Below are 15,190 nucleotides of genomic sequence, written 5' to 3' on the forward strand. Positions count from 1 at the left end.
GTCGTTGATGACATCTGCACTTCCAGACGAAGCCATTAGCATCTGCTCACTGATTAATCTGACTGTCTTCGTGTGTTTTAGCCTGATGTTTTGGACCAACTGGAACGAGCAGAGACCCAGCATCATGAGATCCACCTTAGCGGGCAAGAACATGATGATTATCATCAGTTCTGACATCCTGACACCCAATGGACTGACAATTGATCACAGAGCAGAGAAGCTCTACTTCTCAGACGGAAGCCTCGGCAAGATTGAGCGGTGTGATTTTGACGGATCCAGCAGATACGTGAGTATAACGTTAGATGTCCTTTTATTACAGAGTTGATCACAAAGCCCGTTTGGGGAATAGATTTCAATGTGTCTCAGTAAGAGAAATGCACCTTTGCATTTCCCTCCCAACAATTCTTAACTTCTTATCAGTTTAGTTTGTTGACTCTGTCAGCAGACACGCACAAAAACTTAAGGCTGATTTACGCAACATGGTTGGGTATGAATAACACGCCTCTTTGATGGACATGTCATAAGATGTCCACGTTTGCTTTTTTTTTTTTTTTTTACTTTTCCAGGTATCATTTAACACCTCATCTTTCCAAAAAAGGAGCTCATTTTACAACCATATGGTGCACTAGTGTGTTTCTGAAGACATTTGAGGTGAGAAACCGGCGGCGCACACCAGACCTGTGGATGAGAATGTTATGACTCATGTGGCCATGTTGACAGAGTAAGACTCGCAGTGAAATGATATGCTGCGCACTGTATAAGAGTCTGGAGACTCAATGGTGTGGAATGACATGCAAAAACTAGAGGGGAGGGACCATTTCATTCTGAGACACATCACATAATTGTTGTAATTATGTTAGACTTTTCCGTGCTTGTGTGAATATAATATATTTGGCTCTGTTGTGTGCCTGGCGATAAAGAAACTGTCAGGTTTGTGTGAGCTGACTTGCTCAGCAGTCTTGTGATTCAACAAGCAGTTCTGATTTCGTGTCCTTGAACGCATCACAAGTGGCCTCATTGGAATTGAAGTTTCCCTGGATCTTTGTTTCCTTCACCCAGGAGGAGGAAAGACTTCAATTTCAATAGAATATTTCCGGACCCAAGAGACCTCTTAGCATGTTATGATATGACAACCATTAATATGTTTTATGGCTGTTCAGCGTCAGTGGGTGCTATGGAAGTACATGCTCCTTTCTTTAACCTTCATCAGCTTCAAATGCAGCTATAATTCTAGCCTTTAAACTTACCTCGCTGCTGAAACTTAGTTTTACCTCCAAAATGAAGTGGTTTCACATGTGTCTGTCTCACAGCAGTGCAGAAGGTTCTGAGATTTGTTCCTCGCTTGTATTAAGAATGAAGTTCTTGTGCCAGAACTTCCAATTTTCACAAGGCTATGTGACGATGTTCATGACATGCAGCCATTAACATTCTGGGGCCCGATCCAAGAATATTTGTATCCATTTATGTCAATATTTATTCATTTGTTTCTCTGCAGTGAATGCACTCAACATCGTACCCTAACTGTGTGTTGATTAAACCTGTCGTGCATTTTTATATTAATTTGGAATTCAGATGAATCAAAAAATGTTTTCATGAAAGAGACGCATTGATTCACAAGTTAGCGTCTCTTTCCAATCAGTCTCCAATTGCAGTGTTTTTTTTTGTTAAGCCTTACTTTTGGAATGGAAAATGCTGAGTTTAATCATAGAAGTCATTTCTCGCTGTAGTAAATAGGCTCAGAGAGAGGAAAAGCTGCAGATGTGATAAGGTATGATATCCCAGCTGGATATATATCCTCTCTATCCGAGGTGTCCGAAGGATTAAAACACAAGATAACTTCTTTTTTTTTCCCCCTTGGATTTCAGGTTTTCCTCGACATGAACTGTGCAGCCACAGCACCTTAGCCCATCTCAATTAGTTACCCATATGTCTGCTGAGCTGGGTCACCAGGCTCAGAAGTCCTCACATTTAGGTCCCCTTGTGCCCCTGCTGCAGTCTAATCCTGTTAATTATTGGTTTGTGACCAGACCACTCCGGGTGCAGCTTCTCCATTCCAATTAAAATGTGTAAATTATACTGAAGTTGCTGATTGTCACCTTCAGCACTTGTAAAATTGTGCAGCAGGAGAAGCCTCAAGACATAGCATCCGTTATTTTCAAAGGCATTCGATTTTAGTCTTGTTGTCTTGATAGTATATCTTGAGTCTGGTTTGGAAAGAATCTGATGTGCTTAATTCACCTCAGTCCACAGGACTTCAGTTTAGAATTGAAAATGGTTGAACTCCGAGACTATAAACTGCGATCCTTGAGGGCCCGGCTACTCCTCTTCTCTGCAGCAGTGCCATTACATGCTGACAGTGAGTTGGCGACAGAGAAGAGCACAAGCCTTGGCGGAGCTCACTCCCCCGTGCCATTTTGAGAGTGGAGGTCCAGGTCATTACTGTAGGCAGTGCCTCACAAAGGGCAGCTGAGTGCATGATAAGGCAAGATGTTCAGCTGGGAAGAGAACGAAGAGAGGAAACATAAACTGATTGGCTTTATTTCAGAGTCAGCAATCTGTCCTTGCACACTGATATTTATCCACGCCATCAAGTTAACGTACCTTTGCTAAACATGGTTGAACAGTAAGAACGAAATGCTGAACATTCGTGAGTGATCAGAGTCTTTGACAGATCTCAGGCTGTTTGCATGATAAATTTGTAGTTATTTTCCTACGAAAAGTAATGCAGGATATTGTAATTGTGAGACAGGAGGGGGAAGGAGCAAGACTTATTTCATGCTTATTTTTGGCGAGACTTCTTGACATGATCAGATTGTTTTTAGCTGTGTTTCTGTTGAGAAACCTGGATGATCTGGCCAAGAGGGAGACATTTTCAATTGTTTTCAAACAGTTTTCTTTATTTTGTGTTATTGACTGATATTCTGGTTTTAATTGCAGAATACATTGCGTCTTGAATCTTGGCCTCGCTCAGGCTGCAGGCAAATCTGATTTGTTTCTCAAATCAGATTAATCTAAAATCAGATCTTTTTCTGTCCACACTGTTATTATCAAGTGATGAGCTGGGATTTGTTGTGTCCGGACATTGCCAAACTCTCCACAATGCACAAATTTGAGACGACACCTGTGGAAAAAGGTTTTGAGTGACAAAAGACGCTGTGAACTCCTACTTGCATGTCCAGACTCCGACACATCTATAAGAAATGGGATTCAAAATAGATTTCTGACCAGCTTCGGAAGTGGTTTGGATTAGATTTGAAAAAAAAAGTATTTTTTTCTTTTAAAGGTTCTGTTCTGTAAGGTTTTTTTCACCTAAAATGTTTTGAGAGACATATCACCCAATGGAAACAGCCGAAGCACTGGCCAGCTACCAAGAGCATCACCAATGATTATGTGTCTTGCTAAAGATTAGTAGGAACATGTAAGAATAATTGTACATAACTTTTCACAAGAAATCAAATGAAAGTTTCATGAGAACATGTTGCATATCTCCATATTTATCCAAAACACTAGTTCCGCATGCAAGTTATATGCTGCTGGCTGTGAGTGTTATGTCTCCCAAATCTAATTTCCTATCAATATGTCACCCCATCTGGTGTTCTATCCCTTTCTCTCTCTCTCTCGTTCCCTCTTTCTCTGTCTGCATCTCTCACTTGTCTGACAGCCAGTTGTTGCTTCCACATACTGGGCTTCTTTAATCAACACCTGTCCTGTTAATCCCAGTATAGCACAAGGCTAATGTGATGCTGCTTACAAGCCTGTTCCGCTAATGGCCGAGACTACAGAGCTGCTGGAGGCTCAGACCCCCCCATCTCCCCACAAGCCTGGAGAGTCCCACAAGGAGGGATCTGATGGATTCCTGCCTTCCTGCCAATGACAGTGCCATTTACACCCCAACATCTGGGTTAAGCAGACATGTGGGCGATTGGGGTGATGTGTTGATTAATGAATCGAAACATTATTCTCCACATTTATTCCTGGGGTTGCACTCAAAATTCCAGTAATGCTTCCAACAGCCAGATCTTGAGCAGATGTTTGTGATTGGGTTGAGGGTGGAAGTGTAAATATTGACAGCATAGAATCTATGCATTCCCCCTGTGTTGTAGCTGTAGCTCTGCCTGCCTGCACATAGGATCGTCCTCTAATGCTGCATAATGCAATATTGAAGGAGCATTTGACAGCAAGAGTCTGTAAAATATGATGTTAGGCACTCTTACGTAATAGCATTCCTTTGCTCTGTGCCTTTTAGGTCATTATTAAATCAGGCCCCGGAAACTTCTACGGGCTGGCCATCTATGCAGATTTCATCTACTGGTCCGACTGGGCCCGCAGGTCTGTGCTGCGATCAAACAAGTACACAGGTGGTGACGTCAAAGTACTTCGAGCTGACATACCCCATCAACCAATGGGAATCATCGCTGTGGCCAGGGACACCAACAACTGTGAGTATTTAATCACCTGGAGAACTTCACCACCAATAGATGCAGTATTTTGTCTACAAATATTTGTGTATGATGTGTGAGCAGGTGCTGTTTGTGTTTGCTGGCTTGTGCCTATTTATCAAGGTAGTGTCGTTGAAGACAGTAGACAAACACACACGTCACTGTACGCAGTTTCTACCTCTGTATTATGGTGTTCATCCAGTTCATGTATTTAATCATGAATAGACGGAACATCATCATCTTTTTTCCTGATGGTTGTACACAATTTGTTTATTTGACCTTTGTTCAACCAGGTAAAATCAGTTGATATCCAGTCGTCATTTCCAACAATGACCCGGCCAAGAGGCGTCAGAGGGAAACTGCACAGTTTTACTTTTGGAGGATGTATTTTGCATTTTAACTGCACTGGAATATTTTGTCAGAGGTTGGGTTTAAAAAATAATGGGAACACTCCTCAGATATCACAGTTCAGTTACATCCAAAATGACTATGAGAGTAAATTAACACCTCCTCTAAAAATATTACAGGATTTATCATTGGGCTGGATTGTACTTTTATATCATGTTCTTGCAAAAAAATAAAATAAAACAAAAAGTGATCTCATTGACAAATCTGACCGCGATCTCTTAACACCGTAGCGCCGTTATCTGTTATAAACAATTAATAGTTAATAGAAAAATCAAATGGGATCCTTTTGTGGTGGTTGTGTTTTATTTTGAGTCACTGACAATAGATACAGAAACATTCACAGTTGGAAAATAGTGCTCCATAATGTGTCATCTCTTGTTAGCTTAAAGTGCAAAAGAACACATGGTAGAGTTCAGTTTAGACAGAACTGAGACATGATTTAGAGACATGACGTGCCAACCCGATGCAATGCAGAGTGTTTTCTAGGGTCTACTCGTGAATAACCATGTCCAAAAGCGCCATGAGCGTTAAATGAACGTGGTCTCAATTTGAAAGGCTGTTTGAAACTTCCACATCTAATATAAGAACAAAGGAAGCCAATGCTATAGAGAGATTCACTTAGTGGCTGTTTAAAATCTAATTTCCCAGCAGGACAAAGGGGTGTGGGCCTGATCGTGCCCCCCTGAATCAAATCTGGGCTCTGCTCTCTACCGTGTTTATCTCACTGTGGGAAATAATGGCATCCTTTGACCTGCGCGACCACAGCTGCTTGTCTAGGCGTAATGTCAATTTCATCACCACTTCATCCTTTCTGGCCCTGCTATATTTAACCTCCTGTTGCATCATAATGCTCGTAAATATCCTGACGATATCAATGATCATTCAGTTCAGCTGTTTACCTGAGCCACAGAATAGAGGAACAGTTCTGTTTCTCATGAATGAAATAGTCCCAGCTGCAGGGCAAACATCCAGTGAACACGCATGTCTAGGAACACTTGCACTTGATACTGAGTCTGTCCTTGCTGAGCTTTTCTTCTCCTTTTTTTGTCTTTTGTTTTTTTTTAGGGCTCGACCACCACCCTTTGCCTTCCATGGCTTATGTTTCATCCATGTTAGTGCAATACTTTATTCACATAGAGCAGCTTTTTTTTTTTTTTTTTTTTTTTTGGTGTAGCATCGCTGGCAGGGAAAGACAAAAACATCCAGAGTGGTTATACAGTCGCCACCTGATGAAAGCTGACTTTAAGTCAGTGGTAGTGCAAGTCTTTTTACGAGAGCTGTCCTTGTATACACGCGGTGGTCCCTGGGGTGCCTTTAAATAAAACCAAAGTGTTGGACCATTTGAGCCACCCCTTTTTATTCTTAATCAAGCTTATCAATTGTCGATATTGCACATGGTTTTGTCATTCTGTCCCAATTCAGATCTCACATGACCTCACCTAACAGATTTATGACTTTATTTTTCATTTAGTGGAGCATTTTTATCCCTGCTAGTAACTGGGAAAGCCACCAATGTACTGCCACAGAATGTCAAGCTGTTTCAGTCTCAACTGCAAAGGAATTTTACAGGATAAAATTTATATCAAACCCATTAACTATGGAGGTCAGGCTTGTTGTCAGGCCCCTTGACTTTGAGAAGATCCACTTTACATTCAACAATCAGTTCATCTAAACGGAGGAAGAGAATATAAATTATGAGCCAACTCAGAAGGCGATTGCACCTGATCTTGTTAAAATGGTCTCAGGCCAGCTTTAAGTGCACTAATATGGACTGTAACTGATTGCAAAATTGCAAAATCGCTACTTTTAGAAATTGGGCTTGGTCTTACTGGAAGTGGACGAGTCTGGGGCACGCCTGGGATGTGCCTGATCCTGTAAGATCCCACAAATGTGGTATAAATCTGGTTTATGTCAACTGGAGGGCCTGGCCAATCATTGGTTCTTCCTGAAATAAGGCGAAGGCTTGTCAAAAGCAGACATCATAGAGTCCAAGTCTCTTGGCAAGAGAGCCAACTCGCTTGACCTCACTCGTCCTTGCTCAATAGATCCCTGATAATTTGATGCCTGTACTACACACAGACACACACACACACACACACACACACATATATGCAGACACAGCCATCAGCCACATATCCTTACGCAACCAATATGCATATATATATATATATTTTTTCCTTCCTTTTATTCCAGATCAAAGGGGTTTGACTCCTCGATGTGTTAAGGGGACTTTGGGGTGTGGGGTAAAAAATGGACATTTGGAATAAAACAATGTTTGAGTGACAATTTGCTGTTTGTTTTCATAAATGGAAAAAATACTTTGTCTCTGTTTAAAAGAACTTACCCATTTCCCCAGTGGATTGTATTTTCATAACTGGCTGAGGTTAGTTTTATTTTTCCTTTGCCTGCTTCTGAGTGCTTATTAAGCTCTCTTTGATTGTTCTGAAGGTGAGCTGTCTCCATGCCGACACATGAACGGAGGCTGCGGTGACCTATGTCTTCTGACCCCGTATGGAAGGGTCAATTGTACTTGCCGTGGAGAACGTGTGCTCTTGGACGACAACAGATGTGTGTGTAAGTCCGATTTAATTATACCAGGGCCACAACTGCTAACCCGTAGATCATCAGGCGGACCAGATATTGATGTTAATGGCACTCTTCAGGGATTAGTTATCTTGAAGGGGGACATTGTAACCTTGACGGTGTGGCCTTGACTCCTGTTTGCATAGCCACACACAAGCAGGAAAGCAACCAAATGCTATTGTTTTGTTCCTCTTTGGATAATCAGTATGTTTATAGCGGTTCCAGCAGTCACAGTCAATACTGCTCAGGAAAGTATACTCATACTGCTCTCTGGTTTGCACACAGCAGAAATTTCATTTAAAGCTGCTTGGTGTCTGTCACAGATGTTTAGAGGGAAAATAGCTGGTTAAAGTTGAAACAAAATGTAAGTAAAGTCCAGACTCTGGTCAAATTATATTTTCATATTTGTTTACCTCCGAGACGTCACTGTGGTGCGGCTGGTGAAAAGGACCGCACCGTCTGACTGCTTCTCTGCTTTAGTGTGATCATATTCGGCATTCTGTCAGAATCCTTTTTTTTTTTCAACCAATATCTGGCGCATCAAAGGGAGAGTGGGCAGGTCTGTGCTGAATACGATGGAGAAAAAAGGGTGTTTTTAAATGGTTGTGAGTCACTGTTGACAGGACATGTTCGTGTCCCCATATGTAAGCACCCCAGATGTGAATCAGTCTAAAAAAGGGCATGTTGACAGACGACTCACGCTATCCTCCTCTATCAAGTGTCGTCAAAATGGGAATAATAGTTTTTTGATTCATGCTGTTAAAACACAGACAGACAAACTGAAATAAAAAAAACCCTGCACTGATGGTGTTTTTGCTGCACCACATAAGGCAAATGACTCAGAAGAGCTAGATCTGAGTCTTGATCTAATAATAGAAGGTGACGGGCTTCCTACCACACCCCACCTCCACTAACTAGAGCAAGATGAAGTATTTATTCATTTCTGTCAAAAAAGAGGTCTGCTAAAATCTGTGAATCACGGTTCTATGTTATTTCAATTTTTAATTCATACTTAATAACTGAAATAACTTCAAAGTTCCATTTTTAGAATATCAGAACATGTCAGATATTTCCCTCTGACCTTTGCAGTTGTACGTTTTGCAAGTATTAACTCAAATAATGGATAAATGTGCCATAGGTCACATTATATTAATTTGTTAAGTTTTAATTTTCCACAGTTGATCTTCTCCATCTGTCGTTCATGACATGTTTTTTTCTCTTCTTCTGCAGCAGAAAATTCCTCCTGCAACATCCACAGTGAATTTGAGTGTGGGAATGGCGAGTGCATTAGCTACCAGTTGACCTGCGATGGAGTTGCCCACTGCAAAGATAAATCGGACGAAAAGATGCAATATTGTGGTAAGAAAGACTTCCATGGAGTAATTTCTGATAAAATGGTGGAATTTATTAAGAAGTCCACCAATTTTTTTCCCAAAAATATGCTTAGCTGTCATCCTCCCCAGAGCCAGAAAAGAAGATGAATCCCCATCTTACCTGTGTGTGCAGTAGGGAGCTGAGACCCTCAGAGACCAGCTGACTGTGAATTAGCTTAGCTCAGTGAATGGTAGTAGATGGGCAGTTTAGCCTTTTCCAAAAAAGTTGGCATATTCCTTAAAAAAAAAGGGTTATAATCCTTGCAGGAATATTTGGAAAATCTCTACCAAGGTGAGACAAAAGAGTATTTGATCACGTCTAACACACTGCATTTAATTATGTCAGACAACAGAAGCTGCCGGAAGGGTTTCCGACCCTGCTACAACCAGAGATGTGTGGCCAACAGTCGCTTCTGTGATGGGATCGATGACTGTGGGGATAACTCGGATGAAGCTTTGTGTAACAGTGAGTCAGGATCGTTTGATCTCCTGCGTCCGGCTTCTGAGGGCAAGATCCAGCTGCACTTACCGCTCGTATTAATACAGCACACCGGCCACATGTAGCGCTAAGCCTTTAATGTCTAATGAGGCCTGAGATTATACAGAATGCAAGAGTTCAAAGGCATTCCCAGCACCCCAACCTAAAAAAACAGCGTTTGAGAGCCTGGGCAATGCTTTGTGTCCCTTTAGAATGTCCAGGCTACTTTAGTTTTGACCTTGTTGTTGAAATATTCTCAGGAAAGGTCCTTTTTTTGCTTCAGTGGGGAAATGATGAAGCGAATAATACTCCACCAAGTTGATTCAGTCGGCTATAAGATTGCAGCATTCCCATAATGTGCAGCCTCCAAATCAGCAGTCAGGAAAGGGAAGAGGAACTTCAGGAAGGAGTTTATCTCACTACAACGCATCATCTCCACCATTGCATTTTCTTTTTCATGGGGCCTTGACAGTACTTTTTCTTTTTATTACCATTAGAACATTTGATTATTGTTTTATGTAACATACTTTTGTGAGACTTGCATAGAAGTGAACTCATAATATTTTGCATTCGCAGTAAGAGGGCTGAGATATTCAGGCAATATTTTAGGACAGATAGGGCGACTCATTTTCTAATTAGCACCAGAGAGCTAATTCTCACCACCCAGAAAGAGATCTGAGCTAATGTTGTGAACTGTACCTGAAATGTCTGACTGCTGTTTCTGCACTGTTTTGAAATGCTAATTCCTTCTTCCAGATGTCACATGCGGCTCCTCTGAATCATCGTGCAAGGATGGGAGCTGTGTACCCAGCTCAGCCTGGTGTAACCAGGTCATTGACTGCGCTGATGCTTCGGATGAAAAAAACTGCAGTAAGTCCTTCAGGCTGTGCTTTGCATGGCAGTTAAAAAGGAAAACGCAAACACAAAGCTCTACCTGTAGCCACAGAGCTATGCTGTCAGTTGGATGTGGTAATTTAAATCTCTACGTGTCACTCGGATCAGATTGAATGCTGGCCCACCCCTCCTCGTCCCCACCCCTCCTCGTCTTCCCCTAAACCCTGCCTCTATCACCACCACTGCCATTGTGACAGACAATTATTGTGGTATTGTGTTTTGTATTCAGACCACACCGACTGCTCTCACTTTTACAAGCTGGGGGTGAAAGAAAAAGATTTCATCAGGTGCAACTCCACTTCACTGTGCATCCACCCCTCGTGGATCTGCGACGGCGCCAACGACTGTGGAGACTATGCTGATGAGACCAACTGCCAGGGTGAGTATCCAAAACAAAGATGTTTTGCAGGTACACACAGTGAGGTTTCAAGGGCTGCAGCCCCTGTTGGAGAAGATTTAAGGTGAACCCCATATTCAGGGATGATTATGAGCTAGCATAAGAGATTCAGGAACAGCTCAGGGAAAGATTAAGACCTCAATCATCACTAATTCCAAAGGACTGACTTGGTTCTGTTCCTCATTCCAGTTTCGCACGGGCAGAAGTGTGAGGAGGGCCACTTTGCTTGTCCAAGTGGGAACTGCATATCCAGCGTGTGGCTGTGCGATGGCCAAAAAGACTGCGAAGACGGAGCAGATGAATTCCAGTGCGGTAAACAAACCTACAAATCTCACCTCTCATGAAACAGCTTCAGCACAATAAACTCAAATGATGTTGTTGTTCTCTGAGGCAATTGTGTGCTGTACATAACACTTTTGGAGGATGGAAGGATATTTATTTTCCATTAAAAAGAAGCTGTTTGTTGTAATGTTTTGTTCAATTAAATAGATCCAGGGCTGAGACGAATATTACATACAGTATGCAGTAAAAGGAGAGGAGAGAGAGAAAGGCAGTAGATGAATGTTTATCATGCCACAAGGCAATTTCTCATCACTTTGTTTTCCTCCCCCATATTTGCCATTTCTCAAGTGGGCGTTGTTGCTTTTCTGAAAGTCAAATTCCAACCCTGGATTTAGAGTGAGGCTGTTGACGGCACAGTTTTCCCTCTTTTCTACGTGTATTGTTATATACAGCACTTCCACTATAACAAATAATTAATCAGCCATCAGTCAGAGAACTGCTTCTGCTGGAGATGAAAATAATGGTTTGGTGGAATGTAGTGACATTTGAAGGAATTACATTTTACAGTGCCTCTCCTCACCACGGGCAATGAGAGCATTCTCATATACGCGTCTCTCCATGCTGATGTATGCAGACCTTGCCATGACAAAGTCAAGGTCTCTCCAATTAAAGAGAAGGACGATAATTTCAGTCACAGTAAGAATTTGTGTAATTTGCACACAGACAGTGACATCACCTGAGCTCAGAGGAGGAGCTTTTTGTTGAAATTCTCTTACAAATCTCCAAAATCGCCCGAATCCACTTGTGCACATGGAAGACTGCAGTCCCACCCCCCGTTCTTCTGTATTAGCCATGCTAGTGGCATTGCACTATGGAGAGTTGGTGTCAGTCAGTCGGTCCACCCCGCAAACTCACGCTCTCGGATTGATTGGGATGAAAATGGTACAAGTATTCATGGTCCACAGAGCATGAATCCCTCTGACTTTGATGAATGGCTTTTTTTGAAGTGCCAAGTTGGCCATTTTTAGCAAATTCTCTGCAATTTCTATCCAGATTTAAACAAAGAACAAATATGAGACCTGCCTCCATGGCCCTGGTTAGAGCTGGCTCATACGTCCTGAGGGAGCCTGCTCTGAGTTCACGTGTGCTCTATATGCAAATAAACACATACATTTACATTGGGGTTTTTTTTTGCCCATGAGAGTTTGTATTTGCTGCAGGAGACAAACGCACATGTTGCTGAAATCCTGGGAAAATGAAACATGTATCATCCTTGTATTTTGCTGTGAATTGTATTGACCAACACATCAATTTATTGACAACAGTGATGTTTTAAATTATATGTAAAGAAATGGCATCTTGTTTTAGATGAGCCGTCCAGTTTATTTTAATGCTGGCGGGCAAGCTAGATTTATTTATGATGACAGAGCGCTGCAGCGTAACTTCCCCCCGTGTTTGTGAAGTCAGAAATTAAAAGCAGAAGGAGGAGAAAGAAGGAGGAGAAATCGAAACAACACATAAATACAAATTTTTAAACATGCTTTCAAAAGGATTTATAGACAAAGTCTTACAAAGAAAAGAGTTTGTGATAAATGCACCTGAGATTTCATATTCAGATTCAGAAAACTGAATCTTGCTCTCTTTAAAATGAAATGTTGATCTAGAAAAACGTCTTCAAGATCTGTTCCTCGCATGTTTAGTGAAGTCGACGTCACATCAACGTCGCGCCTGAGACCCTGTTTCACATCTCGAAAATGTGTTAAAGGTTGACGTTTTTTTTGTTTGTTTGTTTGTTTCCATGTTAATGTAAGATCATTAATAAAAAAACGATCAACTTTGACACATTGGAAGTGCAACAGACTCAGCAGAGACGCTCATCTTGACCCTTGACCCCGTCAGGGGTTTGGTATTTCAATGTAGAGCTGCAATGTTTGGTTCAAATTTTGGACTTTTATGGCCGTCAGTGACCAAAAGTGACGTGAAGATTTTACTCTCTTGAGTTTATGTATAAATTTATTCACACATTCACCAAAACATATTTGAAATGTAATATTTCAAGTGCCGGTGTGTCCAAAATTTTACGTGATTAATTTCTATTAATTAATCAGCAAACATGTCCTTGATTATTGTTTTCTAATCATTCAACAGTCCAAAAAAATGTACTTATTGAAAGTTACTGTATTATTGGCAGTAATTACATTATTACCTCATTTCCTACAGAAAGTCAAACATTGAATCAGCACAATAAAGTAAAAGTACTCATAAGTTAATACAAACCTAACCAAACCTTTACCACTGTGTTTTTTTTTTCCATCACAGAATGGATTTATTAGCTTTTGTTTGTTACATTTGACAGATAATTGGCTCCTGCTGATTGGAGCATTAGACCAGAGAACTTGCACAGTTTACTTGTATATTGCGTCAACCTGCAGGGCAGTACAACCCGTGTGTGTGTGTTTTCCTGCTTGATTTGAGGGACTTGTTCTAAATATGATAACTGCTAATCATCGTTGTGTTAGCGTTGCCATCGGCAACATTCTGCCATTATCTGAGGGAGCCTAAGTGCCTGGAGCTGGTTAATTTCTTTAAGAACACCACAAATAAACCGTGACCACTGGAATGTAGCAGCACGTCTTTGCCTTTGAGAGTCTTTGACAATGATACTGCGGATCTTTGACTTGTCTGCTGTACTTTCCCTGTATAATTAAACAGCACCTTTGTTCACATTTCATTTGCTGCAGATAGAGGAAGGCAGCTCAGTGCAAACCAGGTTTTTATTTAATTGTCTTGGAGTTATCTGATATATTTTGTAAATTGGCCATGAGGGTTGTTAGAGAGGTGCATAACACAGGAACAGCATTTCCATTCCTTCATCTAAGAATGTCATTTGTGCCCGTGTGAAATGATAACATCCCATGCATCAAATCTGCCTCTATCAGAACTGATATGAATTATGCCTCAATTCTTTGAGAAGTTCTGAATAGCTTTTCAGGACAAATAGACAATATTCCCATTCCTCTGAGTTAATTATCATATAAAAAGCTTCCGCCACCGATAATCTGACGGCAAAAGCAAAGTGGTTCAAGGAAAATGTCATTATATTTCAGAAATTTCTAATTCCACATCTGCTCAGATGAAATAGTCATTTGTCAGTTCACTATGCATAATGTGATTTTCTACTGTGGGAAACACTATTGAAAATGAGACATGAAAGACTTTCTTTGATACATTTAATGTACTGTAGACCTGCTATTTTGTGGTACACTTGAAGCAGCTGAAATTCAAATTCACTTTCACGTGCGTGTAGCCATGGTCTCTGGATGGAGCCGTTCGATGTTTATCTCATCCATATCTTACATCTTATATATAAATTCTGACAGGAAGGAAAACCAACACAGTGGGAGACAACCCCCCCATACCCCTGTAGGATCTATAATGCCTTGTTCTGTGGTCTGACCTGCAGCACATACCCCCCAAACCCCCCCCGCCACCCCCTTGTTTCGTCTCTCAGCATCTCATCAAAGCTCCGTCAGACTTTGCCAAGCCAGGCATCTGAGAGAAAGAGACCAACAAATGACTCCCCAGGGAGATGGAGGTGGCTCGGTGACAGAAACTCTGCACGGAAAATAAATGTATTCAGATTTTATACACAACGATCAACAGAACGCCTTTCCGTTGACCTCTGTTTCCCATCACCGCTGACAGTTTCTTGTCAAACAGATTAAGAGTAAATTAACCTCAATAATCAAGTCCTAAGAGATAAATTATTATTAATAATTTGATCCATTTTTTATGTCCTTGGTTGTTGTTTCTTTTCCCTCCATATTAGCCAGGAGCAACAACAAAAAAAAAAAATACAGTCTCATTACTGGAAAAAGAGGAAGAAATGCCCAGGCTGTTGTGTCAGTGTAATCACATGTGCTGCTAAACAGAAATCTACAGAGAAAAACAAGCAGGCCAAGGGGCCAGTAGAAGTCAGTCTGCTTGTGTTTTGATTAAAAACATCCAGCCCTTTCTATGGGGATATTTCCACTTTGTTGTTTCCCCACAAACTTTGTTTGATTTATGGGACTAAAATTCCTGTCCCTCTGCAGACTCGTCATGTCTGTGGAACCAGTTTGCCTGCTCCAAGAATAAGTGCATCGCCAAACAATGGTTGTGCGATGGGGAGAACGACTGCGAGGACGGCCTTGATGAGAGCTTGCAGATCTGTGGTTAGTGCCCTTTCAGATGTTACGAGGAATCTGCTGCTGGTACAAAAGGTCACATCCACTGTATTATTTGTGACAGCTTCTTGTTTTCCCTGAGCTGAGCAAGAGATGTAGGTACAGGAAGG

At 41.3% G+C, this 15,190-nt stretch overlaps 1 protein-coding gene across 1 annotated transcript in view; it reads left to right on the top strand.

Moving 5' to 3' along the window:
* lrp1bb (low density lipoprotein receptor-related protein 1Bb) overlaps nucleotides 1–15,190 on the top strand; it is a 293,597-nt gene that overhangs the window by 214,379 nt on the left and 64,028 nt on the right. The window contains 9 exon segments of the mRNA XM_086219771.1: nucleotides 82–286; nucleotides 4,247–4,439; nucleotides 7,296–7,421; nucleotides 8,661–8,789; nucleotides 9,150–9,269; nucleotides 10,038–10,151; nucleotides 10,405–10,554; nucleotides 10,762–10,884; nucleotides 14,949–15,068. Coding sequence (XP_086075897.1) covers nucleotides 82–286; nucleotides 4,247–4,439; nucleotides 7,296–7,421; nucleotides 8,661–8,789; nucleotides 9,150–9,269; nucleotides 10,038–10,151; nucleotides 10,405–10,554; nucleotides 10,762–10,884; nucleotides 14,949–15,068 — 1,280 coding nt within the window.

The sequence above is a fragment of the Aulostomus chinensis genome, chromosome 12 (genome assembly GCF_037954235.1).
Source record: "Aulostomus chinensis isolate RoL2024-O1b breed Wild chromosome 12, RoL_Achi_v1.0, whole genome shotgun sequence".
Classification (NCBI taxonomy): domain Eukaryota; kingdom Metazoa; phylum Chordata; class Actinopteri; order Syngnathiformes; family Aulostomidae; genus Aulostomus; species Aulostomus chinensis.